The sequence below is a fragment of the Quercus robur genome, chromosome 2 (genome assembly GCF_932294415.1).
Source record: "Quercus robur chromosome 2, dhQueRobu3.1, whole genome shotgun sequence".
Taxonomy (NCBI): Eukaryota; Viridiplantae; Streptophyta; class Magnoliopsida; order Fagales; family Fagaceae; genus Quercus; species Quercus robur.
Window position 1 is genome coordinate 62,411,217 of NC_065535.1, and position 15,315 is coordinate 62,426,531.

Consider the following 15,315-nt stretch of genomic DNA (forward strand, 5'->3'; position numbering starts at 1 on the left):
TTATTATTTTTATGTAGCTAGCATTCTAATTTTTCTCAAATATAAATCATGGTAAAGAGTTTATAATCAGACAAGTAATATAGTGCAACTTAAGAAGACCAAATATCCTTGAAATGGTTGTATGCAATGATAAATTAATGTGGCAAAGGAAGTATATTATAGTGACATATGCATAACTTGTGCACAATAAATTCTTTAAGCTAGCCACTGTATTATTTTCCCTTTGCACGATTATTTGAATTCAGCATATAAACAAATTATAATAGTTGACTCTACCTCCTAACTGGAGGATATTGTTATCAGCTAGAATATAAAGTAAGTAAACCGTCCCTATCATCAAAGCTCAAACTCCTCTTAAATTGTCCTTCAGCAATACTGGGAAACATAATGGCTAGCTCATCACGACTATGACCGAGTCCAAGAAGGTGCCCTATCTCATGCATTGCAATGCCCACCAGGTCAACTTGATTTGAACGAACGCGATAAGAACTGTCGGACCAAATCTCATCTGCATCAAAATGCAACCTGCCATTTGTTGGAGGAAACGCATGAGCTAAAGTGCCACCAGGCCCATCGAAAGCATTACCGTCACCATGTTCACCTCTGTGGAATCCTAAAATAAGGTCAGCATGTCCAACATAATCTGTGAATTCAAAACGGAAATCAGAGAATCTCGCCCACTCTCCGAAAGCAAGTGAGCAAGCTTTTTTTACTTCGGTCAAATTCACATTAGGTATAGCACTGGATACAATCGCGTATTGGAGGTGACGCTTGTAATATGGCCATTTTGGTTCACCACGAAAAAATGAAAATTGTGGATGAATTAGACTTCCATTGATAATATCAGCAACTCCACAACGCGGCATTGACATCTTTTTGATGGTATCGGTGTCAAGCTTTCCTGTAACCTTCAAATGAAAAAATGTCTGGTATGTTTTGATGGCGACCTCCAAGGCTTCATCAAACTCATCTTCTTCAAAGTTGTTTGAATCTTCGTAGTTTAAGTATCCGTACTTGTTGAGATAGTGCTTGACTTCACGTAAGCCTTGCACTCTCTGACCCTCTTGGGATTCCACTACATCTTTCAAGGACTTGGAAAATTCTGGGATCCGTTTGGCATTTGTAAAACTACCAGATTGAGTTGCAAGAAGTTGAATTAAGAGAAGAAGGGAAGCTTTTGAAAGATAAAGTAGATTCTTAGCCATTTTAAGTTGTGTAGGTCTGTAATGGTTATGGGAAAACTAGAATGTAGTTGGTATGTTTATATACTACTCCCTCCGTAGATGACTATGAGCAGGGACCCGCCAGACCTTGATAGACACAATAATTATTCTTCAGCAATAAGGAATAAACATTTCTCTATAAAATGATTGTAATAACTATTCATTAATGGGATTAAGATCCTTCAGATTTTTTAGGATAATCTATTAAATAGATTTTCTTAAATTTTATCAATTCTTTAATGATTTAATGGTCTAGATTCTGTCATGTCAGCATTCCACTAACAATTATTAAGATTATGTTTGCAATATTATTTTATTATTTTAAGAATAATGTTAGTGGAATGCTGACATGGCGGAATTTTGACCATTAAATTATTAAAAAGTGGTTAGAATTTAAGGAAATCTACTGATAGAGTACTCTAGGAAATCTAGAGGATCTGAATCCATTAATGAGGATTCAGATCCTTTAGATTTCCTAGAGTACTCTATCAGTAGATTTCCTTAAATTCTAACAATTTTTAAGTTAATAATTTTCTAGAGTACTCTATCAGTAGGTTTCCTTAAATTTTATCATGCGTTTCCTCCAACAAATGGCAAGTTGCATTTTGATGCAGATTTCCTAGAGTACTCTATCAGTATATTAACATCATTAAATTTAAATTTAAATTTGTTTTTTAATTTATTCATTTCAATATAAATAGCAGAATCTCTGACTGCAAACCCTTGACAGCTCTTTCAAAAAAAATTATTTGGGTAAAAATTCAATCACTCATTAAAAACTTGATTAATGCTAAAGATACAAACTATTTTATAAAAAAATTTACAAACTGCTGATGTGATGAGTGATTATTAGTAAATAAAAATGTGATATTAATGATGTGCTTGGATGAAAACTAATAAAAGGTTGGCCACATCAGCATTTTGTAAAAATATTGAAAAATAATTTTGTGAGAGTAGCATTACTTGAAAAACTATCCTACTAGAAATTACAGCTTAAATATGAGTTTAAGATTTTAACTGCAACTCATTAAAAGAATTCCTAATAGAAATATTGACTTAAATTTGAATTTAAGAGTTTAATTCCAACTCATTAAAAACTTTCGTAATAGAAATAACATCTTAAATTTGAATTTAAGTGTTTAATTCTAGCCCATTTAAAACTTTCCTAATAGAATTGTCAACTTAAATTTAAATTTAAGAGTTTAATTCAATTGGAAAGATCCTATCTTTAGTCACCTCACTAAAGCATTTGCATTTTCCAAATTGATTTTTAGAATTCAGATTTAAAATCCAAACATTGACTAAACCTATTCGATTTGGAAACACAAAATAAAAACTACCATATTTGGTCATTTGAATTGTTAACATTTAAAAACTACCATTATTAAGCAAGTAGTACAAATAAAAATGCAAAAAGAATATGAATTACACCTTTGTAGCGAATTGACACATGCTAGCATATTGTAATATATATATATATATATATATATATATATATAATTGAAATCTCTGAAACTCTCACAATTTTCCACTTTAGCACAATATTAAAAAAAAAAAAAACATAATAAAACTTTTTTAAAACCCAACCTGATGCTCTGCATTCTACCACTATTTTATTTTTCTTTTTATTTTAGGTTTTATACCCACTTCAAAGGGACCAACAAATACCCTTTCTTCTTTGCCGTTCTCTTTGCCTCTCTCAATTCTCAAAATCCCTAAACCATAGCCCATGGGCACTCTCTCACTCATTTAGTGGCAAAAAGAGCCAGCCTCGCACCACCGTCATATATCGCCAAAGCCACTACTAGTGCAAGTATTTTTAAACAAGAAAATTAGTGTTGTATATGATTTAATTTTTGTTATCTTAGATTTAGGTATTTGGATTTGGTTTGATTTTCTTTAATTTAAGTATTTGGATAATTGGTTTTGATTAAGGTTGAACCCGTGCAAAATCGAAGATATCTGCTTCTTCTTCAACTCTCTCTCAGCCTCCATCTTTTCCCTGAAAAACACAAAACACGAACTGACCTCTGACCTCTAGGTTATTGATGTTAAATATATTTTTTTAAAAAATTAAATAGGAATTATTGAAGCTTGGCTTAGACTATATGTGAGTGAAACACAAGAAAATGATGGAAAAGTTAAGAAGATTCTGTCGTGCGAGCCTTTTCAAAGGCGATTCTGACTTTGTTGGTGTCATGGTGGGTTAATCCTTGAATCTATCTTTATTAATCTTAATTTTCTTAATTTGTTTTTTTGTTTTGTTTTTGTTTTGTTTTTTTTTTTTTTTTTTTTTGGTTTGTTTGTTTTGGGTTAGTAAATGAATTATGAATGAATATTGGCCTCAGTGTTGTATCAATATATCTCTCTTATTTTTTAGGTTTGATTTGTTCAAGTTTAGTTGAAGCTGCTAACTCTGTTGGTTGACCAAATTTGTTGATTTAATGATTTTAGCATCATCTTCTTAAATCGTTTTCTAGGGAGGGTTTATTACTTTTATTTTATTAATTATTGAAGAAGACCTTTGTTCATGTTAGGCACACATTCACGCAATGTTTGGACCAATCTTTGATGCCTAAACTGTTCTTTCCTTTTTTTGGGGTTTACAATAAATGGATTATAGGAATTCAAACCTAAAGTCTTTCTAGAGAGAAAATTGAATAACACCATTTACTTATCATTGGAGAGGATGTTGTTCCTATGATACAACCTCATAATTACGAATAGCTACTTTTCATCTATAAGGGCAGGAAGAGAAGATGTGGAAATTTGTGGTGCTTTGGTCAGCCAAAACTAAGTTACTGGTGAAGGACTTGTCAATTGCAGGCCACAAAACCTGCATAAGTTTGCATACTCCTAATTTGGCTTTCAATATTGGTCATTGTCCCTAGCAGGTGATATAGCAAGACTTCCTTTGCATCTCTCATGCCCACATGAACCACATTGTGAGTGTCCTTTCTGTGTTTTTCTTACTTTCTCTTTGTTTATATTACTCTTGGTATTGAAAATTTTTTGTATACTTCATTGTGTGTGTGATAAATTACAGTGGTTAGATGTTAAATACTTAGTAACTATTTATACATTTGTATTTTGTTTAAAGTTGTACTACAAGTTGAAGATTTTGGTTGGTGACTATGTTATTTGCTCCCTAAAGCATTTGTAAAAATGCCTAAACCAAACTTTCCATCACTTAGGAAGTACAAGGAAAAAAATCTAATAGAAAACTTTCCATCCTTACTGAAAGTTATTTTGAATCTTAACTTCAATGTGAAGGGTTCACTGAATTTTTTCAGATAAGCTTTCACTTTGAGGAAAATATTTCCTATTAATACAGCAATTCTACACTCCTATTGTTGAGTGCTCTACTTATGGGGATATTTAGATTTTCTTAGGAATTTTGATTCATGGGAACTGTTTTTTGTTAAGGTGGTGCTGTCTTTGTTAGAAGAAGAGGAAAAGGAAGTTTATAAGAAGCCTAAATCTGAGATAAAGAAAGGGTATTTCTTTCCCCATTGTTACTTCCTAGAAATGCCAAAAATAACTGTTTCACTTGAACTTGGGAACTATATGGCTTGAATTGTTTAAGAACTTTGTATGTCTGAAGCAATTTAGTAATAATTTTCATTTTTTAATCCTACTTAGTTTTTGAAGATATTTTTTTCATCTATTCTTTGTTTGCCAATATCTATTTTTTTTCAAATGGTAAATGTTTCAGTGACTCTACTTCTTTACACTATCAATGTTAAAGTTGTTCTCTATATATAGGTGTTGAAGGTATCATTGTGGCTGTTGCTTCTAAAGATAACACCCTAAGGCTGTGGAAGGTAAAAGGCTATTTTTCTTCAAAATATATCGAATTCTTGTGGGAAAGAGTTCCATCCATGTTTGAACCATACTTTCTGGAATAATAATAGTAACAATAAAGAAATGAATAGATATTTTGGAAATCCTATAACATTTTTAGCAGTTATAAATAAATTGTTAAGTTCTTTTGCCATCTTCCATTTTAATCTATTTAGATTTTTGTCATTTTGGGTGTGTTATTGATGGATGAAATACGGGCTGATTTGTTTAGTCTATTAGCTGTTCATCCATTAAAACCCTTGGTATCCGTATCTCAGGATATAAAAAAACAATGCAAGAGAGCTTGGCGAGCTTCAACTTTTAGAGTTGCTTCCTTTCTAATCGAGTCTAAAATCTTACCAATTGACTCTTCACAATTCATGCTAGGTTCGTTAATTCTGCTTCCAACAATCTCCCTCTATGTTCTTGATTTTTGGTTCTACATTTTGTGATTTTTAATTATTTTTTTATTTCATTCCTTTTTCAATAAATATTAGGTTCTATTTTTCAAAACATGGAAACAATAGCCTAAACTACTGGATGGGACTTTTGTGAATTTTGTCACTAAGGCACAAAATATATGAGAGCAAAATCTACATTAGGTTTGTAGCATATTAGTATTGACACAAATCCTTATTATGTTATATATTAAAGCAAAACCATTTAGCACATGAATATGGGAGTAAGATATATTGTATATGCACTATAGGATATTTTTATAAAATCTACATTTGTTCTATATTGCACTAGATTAATGAGAATTTTACTGTTAGTACTGAGCAATGATTTCATTTATTTGGTTGCTGGTGATATTTGAGCTTTATGGCCTTTTTAAAACAAGGCTACTCTTGAATTAATTTGTATCTATGCTAATGGTGTATATACTAAGAATTTTAATACTAATGGCAGGCAAACTTTTGATAAAATCAAGACAACATTTTTTAGGGGCTGCAAAAGTAGAAATTGAAAATTATGGAAATGTGTAAGTTAGCTATCTATCTTAATTATTGAGAGATAAACAAAGGTTGAGTGATTCTGCCTTTGTCTGCAAAGTTTTACAAGGCAGGAAGGTTATGATGGGGGAGCTTTTGCTGTAAAGCTAGAGAGAAGAACGAAGCAATCCAAGAGAAACTCTTTGGGATGCTGTGTAAAGTCAACAACAATATGCTTGCACTTGTTTTCTCATATTTAGTATGATAATTTAAGCAAGAGTCTTATGAAGATGGTTATTTATATTGATAAAATATAGTTAGTGAAGCTGCCCCTGACCAAATTAATAAGATTTTGTTGAGTTGATTTACAAAACTCTTCAAATATTATAAAATTTTCTTATTAGTGCATGTCGTATATTTTTACTTTTTGTTATTGTTTCTTTTAGATGTGATATGTAATATTTTGATTTGAAATTTTACCCTTTTTGTTGTGCAGGCAATAACCAATGTTTAAACATCATATTATTTTTCAAAATTTTGTCGGTAGACTAAGAAATATGAGACAATATCACTAGACACACACACACTTGGCTCACAAACTCAAATCCTTTACATTCTAATGAATTATGTGTATTCCTTTGAATATTAGTGTTGTAATTAACCATTTGCGTGACTTATTCCTTAAAATCTGTAGCGAAAAGGTCCATTTATCTTAACTAAATTTCTCTCAACCCTCCAAAAACATTAATAGTGACATTCATTTTCTCATTGGATTGACCACTCCTTAATTGGAAAATTTTAGTATTTCTAAAAACTTTATTGAATTGACCACTTCTTAATTGGAAAATTTTAGTATTTCTAAGAACTTTCTCATGCATCGCACGGGTTAGTGACTAGTTATATCTATATAAAAAAAATTATTAACCTAAAAAAAAAAAGGACCTGATCTAAGTCCAAAAAATCTACCTGAGACCCAACCTGGCCCAGGCCCTGCAAGTGAGCAAATTTTTGGGCCACAAAACCCGACCCGACCATTCTCAATCCTTCCCATGCATGATTACAGATAATGGATAAAGCAAGCAAGGGGTTAATGCGTTTTACATTTATAGTAGTGTCAATTTATGGGGTTTAAACACAAATAGTAAAGCAATTTTAATCATAATGCGTTCAATAATCAATATTAAGGTGTTTGACCAATAGGTGTAATTATATATATATATATATATATGAAAGTTCAATTAGTGTATAAAACACCTTGAATGTTTAGACCCCCAATTTACAAATTACCAATTCAAGCTTAATATCAAACAATTAATGTGCGGAAAATGAACATAAGCTTAATACAGAATTGATAAACAATCTAAATCAAATAAAATCACATTCACAGTAGAAATTAAATGGAAAAAATTAAGGGAAGAGAGATGCAAACACAAGGACAACACTCGATGTGTTATCGAAGAAGAAACCGAAGCCCTCGACGTAAAACCTCTCCGCCACCCTCCAAGCAGTAAACAATCCACTAAAGAATGTAGTTGGGATACATGAATAGCAGAAGACCCTCCAAGCCTAATCTACCTAATGTACCTAAGCCCTCCAAGCTCCTACTCCAACGAGGTTACGCCGAACCTATTTCTTCTTTAGCTTGCCAGATTTCACTACTTGACCATAGCATCAACCAATATGAAATTGGTCTCTTCTTAACTGCTTCCCAAACACCAAATGGCCTTCTTAGAGATATGGGTATGGTGAGAAAAGGTTTTGGTAATGTACCTCTCAAGGATTTGACAATGGAGAGGAAGAGAGTAGAGGAATTTGAAGAGTCTCTATGTGAAGATTGTGGATGAATCAATCTTGTTTTTCTCTAGGCTTTCTCTCTCAAAATTCTCTCTGGAAGCTCTTTGAATATCATGGGTATAAGGGTATATATATAGTAGGGTGAGAAGGAATGTGAAAAGTCAGTTTTTTCCAAACAGGGTGTTCTAGCGACTTGACCTTGCGACTGGGTTGAGTTGCGAGTTCAAGCCGTGAGCTAACGGCCTGGCTAGCCTGGGACTTTTGTCCTGTAGTGCACTAGCAATAGGAACGTGTCTCATAAACATGCAGGAAGAAAGGAAACTCAGAATATCTAAGGGAAAGCTGCTATCACCATATTAAATACACTACAACTACTTTTCTGATCACATTTATATGGAGAAGACCTCTGAACAGTGTTGCCTTGGCAAACGCAACTCATAGAAAGCCAAAGAGGGTGTCTGATGGGACAGGTACTCAAGTAAGGTTTCAGATGATCAACAAGTGTAGAGATGATCTGGGGAGGGCTATATAACGTGAAAGACCCTCCATGAAAAAGGAGAGGAAAAACTGTAAACAAAATCTGTAATAAAGCTTTAAGAGTAAATATTTAAGAATCAGTGTCCTCGGACCAATCCAAGAACGTTATTTCTTAACAAACTTCTGTTATCTTTCTCTTTTTAGCATCAAGACTTGTTATCTAGTTCATGAAAGCCCAGTTTCCTAACCCATTCTCTACAAATTTATTATTTTGGGCTTGACTCCATATACCCGTTGGGTTAGGAGTCTAAACCAGGTCCTTACAACACTTATTACTCAAAAAAAAATTTAAAAAAAAAAAAAAAACTTACAAATCGATCTGATGAAGAAGAAGCACCGAGAAGGAAAGTTAAGAAAGATAAAATGCAAAAGAATGAAACTAGCATATGAATGAAACTTACCAGAAATGAGTGGGTTAGTCTCCGGCGAACCTAATTTCAAAACTGAAAGCTTGGATTAAAACCTTCGGCGGGAGAGAATGCAAGTACGAAGCCTGGGCCGGGGTCGGAGCTGGACTTGAAGAGAGTGGCGATGGCAAGGACGCGAGGCGGCGGCGGCGGCGGCGAAGATGGAGTTGACGGCGGAAGCTTAGCTGAAGTGAGAGTTTGGAGAGAGTGAGAGAGTGAGAAGGAATGTTATTTTGAGAGTGTGAAAACCTAATAAGTGGGAAGGAAAAAAAAAAGAGGGAAATTTTGGGGTTGTAAGGGGAAATTTAAAGGTCTATTGCAACGGTCCAACTCGCCACTATAACTAAGAAAAAGCGTCACAAAAATGAGTACCTATTGCGGCAGTCATCTCAACACTGCTATAACTTACATATTGCAACGGTTTTCTATATTGCCGCTATAGTATCTACGCAAAATGATATATTTATTGCGGTGGGATTTTGGAGCACTGCTATATCTAAGTTAACGCCACTAAAACATATACATTGCGGCGGTTCTATGTCTTGCCGCTGTAGGACGCTACAAAAGACTAGAACTACTATTGTGGTCCAATAAAATGCTGCAATAGACCCTATGTACAATGGCGGTCCCAAAAAACGCAACAATATGCGACATATAGCGGTGGTTTTTGCACCCATAGCAGTAGTACAGATTTCTTGTAGTGACAGTACCGCTACTAGTTCTATAATTTGTAGCTACATACAAGTAGAGAGAGAAGCAGGAAGAGTTAGGAGAAGGAGACTAGGTTTCATAAAAAAAAAAAAAAAAAAAAAAAAAAAAAAAAAAAAAAAAAAAAAAAGGCAGAGTAGCTAGAGCCTCTTCCTCACAAAACACATTGCAAAGAGAGATAGCAAGAGAGGGTTGTGGTTTGCTTTTTGGGTTTTAAGGTTTTGTCTAAAGGTTTTTCAATTTATTCTTAGGGCATTGGGGCAAAAGGGAGGGTTGGAATTTTTTTTTATTTTTTAAGTTTCATGTGTAATTTGTAAATATTTTGGAAGGGGGCTAAGTATAGACATGGAAAAAGGGGTTAAAATTTGTAGACCCAACAAAAAAAATACTCGACCCGAACCAGGATTTTTTATCCAAAGCTAAAACGGGTTGACCCATGACTCGACCTGACCCAACCCAGCTCGTGATCCAAACCATTTTTTAAAACTTTTTTTTTGTAAAAAAAATAATAAAATTAAAACAATATTGGTTTAATTGTTTGTTGTGAGCTTTAAGGAAACAATTGAGACCCTACATGCAAATGAATTGAAAGGTGAAAGGTTAAGGCATTCTATAGTGAGTAAATATTTTTAGATATTAAATAACAAATGCGAAGATAATATGGTTATTGTAGAATTAAAAACATATATTTAAAATTAGGGTAAATTGCAAATTACACCCCTAAAGTTTGGGAAAGATTGGATTTTACACCCTGAAGTATCAGAATTTGGATTTTACCCCCTGAAGTTTGGGGTGTTTGGATTTTACACCCTGACGTTTCAAAACTTGGATTTTACTCCCTAAAGTTTAGAGTAGTTTGGATTTTATACCCCCAAATTTTGAAACTTTAAAGTGTAAAATCCAAACAACCCTAAACTCAAGGGAGTAAAATCCAAACACTCCTAAAATATAGGGGGTAAAATTCAAATTTTGAAAAGTTAGGATATAAAATCCAAACATCACCAAACTTCAGAGTGTAAAATCCAATCACCCCCAAACTCTAGGGGTGTAATTTACAATTTACCCTTAAAATTAAAGACATGTATGAGAAACATTCATAAATGTGAAAAGACTAAAGCCAAAGTATCAATGAAATTAGCATAAAATTATGAATGTTTAGGCCTATTTTTTAATAATTCATGTCCAAAATAAAGGTTTTTCAAAATAAATTATGATATTTTTTGGAGTGTGTGTTGCTTAACAATGACATGATATTCATAAGAGAGACCATGTATAAATAAGTAAACAATCAAACTTTAATCTATATTCTCAAGTTGAAATTGAGAGCCAACCACAATTGATAATAGATTATAAAATTAGTTTTCAAGATTGTAAATTTCTTATATGTTTTTATTCTTTGTCAAATTACTTATCTAATAAGGCATTTGTAATTTTGTTTTATGTTTTGGGATGTTGATATTGTGTAGAAATAAAACTTTTGTATTTGTTTTACTTATCCTTTGAGCTATTTTGTTTTGGTTAGTAATGTTGGGATTTGTATAATTTTAAAATTATTGAACAAGTATTAATTTGTTTAACTGAGCTCATTCTTGATATGAGTGGTGAATTCAAAACAATGCATTTTACATCAAGTAATTTACATGTTTTCTTTATAAAAAAAATTAATAATTAAATTCCTGTGAAAATACAAGTCAGCCCAACCCGACCCGTAACACGATTGACCCAACCTGTTTCTAATCCGAACTCTTTTTGACCCACAACCCGATTGATCCAACCTATTCATTTGCCACATCTGGCTAAGTATATATATTTTGGGGTCAAATGGTAAAAATTGTATCTATAGATATATAGAAATCAAATTTCCAAAACTTTTTTTTTTTGGAGGGGGGGAGGGGTGGATATCCCATTTTGCAACTTTCATATAAACTCACAAAGGAACAAGATTGTCATTTTATAAATCAAGGGAAAAAATTACCATTGTTTTTCCTAATTCAGCATGTAAAACAAATCTAGAAGTCTTAATGATGTCAAAACAATATGTCATAATCCTCGAAACAATAGGTCTTAATCTCCAACCAGACCACCAAATCAAAAATTATAACCAAATATGAAGCTAAAACAGATGGATGCATTCATATAATTAAATTTAGTAACATGTGATGTGATATGAACAATTAATGTCGTTGGTTCAATGGAGAATTAATTTTAATTAATAACGTGTCATATATATATATATATATATAAGATTATCAAAAAATTTACTTGATAATTTATGTATCCTCATGATTATTTTAAATTTAGTCCAATACAATTATGACATGTTATTTTATATTTATATACACACGTACAAAAGTCTACCAAGGCTATGCCAGTTGTTAACTTTGGATAACCCATAACATGACACGTAGCAATTTCATTCATTTGGGCAACCTGCAAGTGTCATTTGTACATGAAATTATATTAGGTTATGTTAACATTAAGCATTATAACATAAGGTGCATGTGCAGTAAGTGGATATAGGTGTCATAGAAACTTATCTAAAATAGAGAGGCATTCTGCTTATTGGATAGCAGTTACAAACACATTTACGTATAGGATCCCAAAAAAAAAAAAAAAAAAAAAAAAAAAAAAAATTTAAGGATTTGGCTTACTTTCAGTACTTTTTTAACTAGACATGTTTTTTTGTTTTAAATATACAATAATAAGTGGTAGTGTATTTTAATTTTCACATTTTATTTAATTAGTGAGTAACGTGACCGTCTCTAAAAAATTAAAGGTAAGCCAAACCCAAAAACTAAAACATAAAAAGTATCGAAACAACACTTTTCTCAGTACGCTCTTCTCTCCCTCTCTCTAAAATTATTTTTCTGTCCACAATTTTGAAACATCTCTTTGGTGGTCCTAGGCCAATTTACTCCAACCCACAATTTCCACAACTTCCATTACTGAATGGCTTAACTACTTGAAGAGAACACAAAGAAGGATAACAAAGAGTAGTACTACAAGGGAAGGATCAGTGTAGAAAAGAGCACTACTACAAGAGAAAGATAACAAAGGATTTGATTGTCAGGAAAAGAAAAAGGAAAAGAAAGAGGCTAGAAGAGATAGTTACAGAAGATACAGTGAGAAAGAGATGGAATTTTTCATACCGATACCTTGACATCATCCTGCCCTTCTTTCTCTTGATGTTGCTTTGCCCAAACGCCTCTCTAATCTCTGTTTTGTATAGCTTTGTATAGGAGAAAATAGGTTTAATGTTTGTATAGTTTAGTTTCCTTTCTAACTTTTTTATTGTGATGTTTTGTGTAGTTTGGTTTCCTTTGTAACTTTTTTATTGTGATGTTTTGTTAAACGTACCCATACCTATTTGACACACTACGTGAATTGATTGTAATTCAATTTTTTGCAGATTTCCAATGTTAAGAGCATTCACATTCGGTCTTCTATATGTCATATGTTGGTATATTTTAGCATTAAGGCACAAAAATAGCACATTACCCAGTCTTGTAAAGTCTTGCAATTGCAAAAAAAAAAAAAAAAAAAAAAAAAAAAAAAAAAAAAAAAAAAAAAAAAATTGCAATTGTGCTACAGTGCCATCCTAAATGTATGATGGTACTGTAGCACAATTGTAAACAAAAATATTTTATTTTATTCCTTTTGACCTTTTGTTTTCTCTCACTTTTTTCTCTCATTTCCTCTCTCTTTCTCACAGAGCTCCTCCCTCTTCAATCCTCTCATGTCTGTTTATCTCATTCAAAGCTTGCACCGATGCTAGGTTGGATTCGGAGTGGTCACGACATGGCAATCGGCATGGTCATGACGTGGTGAAGATCGGCATGGATTTTGGATTTTGGATCGACAGAGATCGGAAATCGTGGTGGCATGGGTTTGGATCGGTGGGTTGTGTGGGTCATGGGTTAGGTGATGGGTTTGGATCGGTGGGCTATGTGGGTCATAGGTCAAGTGGTGGGCTTGGAGTTGTGGGTCAGGTGGGGTTATGGTGTGGAGTTTGGTGGGTTTTTCTTGGTTATTTGATGGTGGTTCTTCTAGGTTTGGGTGTTGTGTGTGTGGCTTCATTAGTGCTCCGATGGTTGCTTTGTTGGTGGCTCTGTTGATGGCTCCAATGGTGATTTTTTTTTTTAAATGGGTTTGTTGGGATATGTGGGGTTTTGGTTTGGTTTAAACTGATGGTTTCATGGGTTTTTTATTTTATTTTATTTTATTTTTTTATAATTTGGTTTTGGTTTTGGTTTGATGGTCCGGTAGGTGTTGCAAGGGTATGTAGGGGTAGTAGTGTGTTGGTGGGTGGCATGGTGGTGGTGTGGTGTTGGCTATTGTGATTGTGGCAGTTGATGTGAACTATTACGGTTGTTGTGTGTGTTTTTTTCTAGGCTCTTTTGGTTTGTGGCTGGTTTGGTGGTTTTTGGCGTGGTGGTGTGGTTGTTTCTGGATTTCTATGTTGTTCTTTTCTTTTTTTAGTTATGGCCGGAGCCTAGAGGTAGAGGGAGAAAGAGAGGAAAAGGAAGAGAGAGAGAGAGAGAGAGAGAGAGAGAGAGAGAGAGAGAGAAATAGTAATAAAAGAATAAAAAAGAATATTTAAATAAACTGGAAAAAAAAAAAAAAAAAGAGTTTGGAATGTTAGGTGTGTTATAAAATGGTATGGTATAAATGACAAAATAGTTTTTGATATGGTAAAATGAATTTTTTTTTAAGAAACCGAATGTAAATGCTCTAATAGCATCCGTCAAGTGTCAAATATGGAAACAGGTGCTTTTAGCCTTTTAATTTATAATAATAATAATATTATAATAATGATAATTGTACATCAATTTTTGTTGATAATATTGAAGTATGTCAATTATTATAAATCTTAAAGTTTTTAACAATTTATTTAGGTTTTGCCTAATAAACATATAAATGCATAAATAAATATTTATATTTATTTATTTAGGAGAAAATGGGCTTTTGGCCTTTTTTTTTTTTAAAAAAAAAATTAGCATTTTGCCCCCTTTCCCAAATGCCCCTATTTTGAAACTCGAGTTTTGGACAATCAAGTTATAACAAACTGAAAATTAAAAAAAAAATTAAAATAAATTTGGAGCCCTATAGTGTCGTTTTATGGATCCTATAGTGACGTTTTGGAACTCGAGCTCCATGAACTCGAGTTCCATGCAATTTTTTTTTTAAAGTTTGATCGCTCCATACCTATAGTGGTTGAGGTAACATCATTTAGGTTCTTGGTGGAGACCTTCTCTATCTTGGCATTTGCTTGCACAATCTCTTGCTCAAGAAATCTCACTTTTGTGTAGGCTTCTGACTGCTCATCATTCAGTGTTTCTATCTCACACTTGTCCTCCTTATAGCGAATTAGGAGACTTTTATAGTCCTCCTCTGCCTTTTTCATCTTTCTCACAGCTGCCTTTGCCACCCTTGTGTACTCACCCAACCTCTCCAGGAGTGAATTATAATTGTCTTGAAGATTGACTGTGTTTTCATCTTCTTCTGCATCTAATTCCTCAACAGCTCCAAATGATTCTTCATCACTATGTATTCCAAGCTCTTGTACAAGTAGATTCAACTCGTCTGAAGACTCAACATGGACAATAGTCATAAAAGCTGAATAATTCCCTTCTCCGTCACAGCTTTCCTCAGAATCTGAGTCGGATGAATCCGAGTCACTCATTGTCGTGGCATACACTTTGCCTTTCGATTTTAAATAATTCGGACATTCTTTCTTAAAGTGTCCATGCCCGTTGCATTCGAAACAAGTGACACCCTGTGTAGATTGAGATTCTTTTCCATCTTTCCTTTTGAATTCCCTTTTCTCCCTTCCTGAACTTTGGAATTTTCCTTTATCATCAAATTTGCCAT

General features: G+C 33.2%; 1 protein-coding gene across 1 annotated transcript; it reads right to left on the bottom strand.

The window, feature by feature from the left end:
- Positions 1-299: 299 nt before the first annotated feature.
- On the bottom strand, positions 300-1,205 carry LOC126701654 (metalloendoproteinase 5-MMP-like). The gene has a single exon (XM_050399950.1). The coding sequence runs from the start codon at positions 1,203-1,205 to the stop codon at positions 300-302; it is 906 nt and encodes a 301-aa protein (XP_050255907.1).
- Between the last annotated feature and the right edge of the window lie 14,110 nt (positions 1,206-15,315).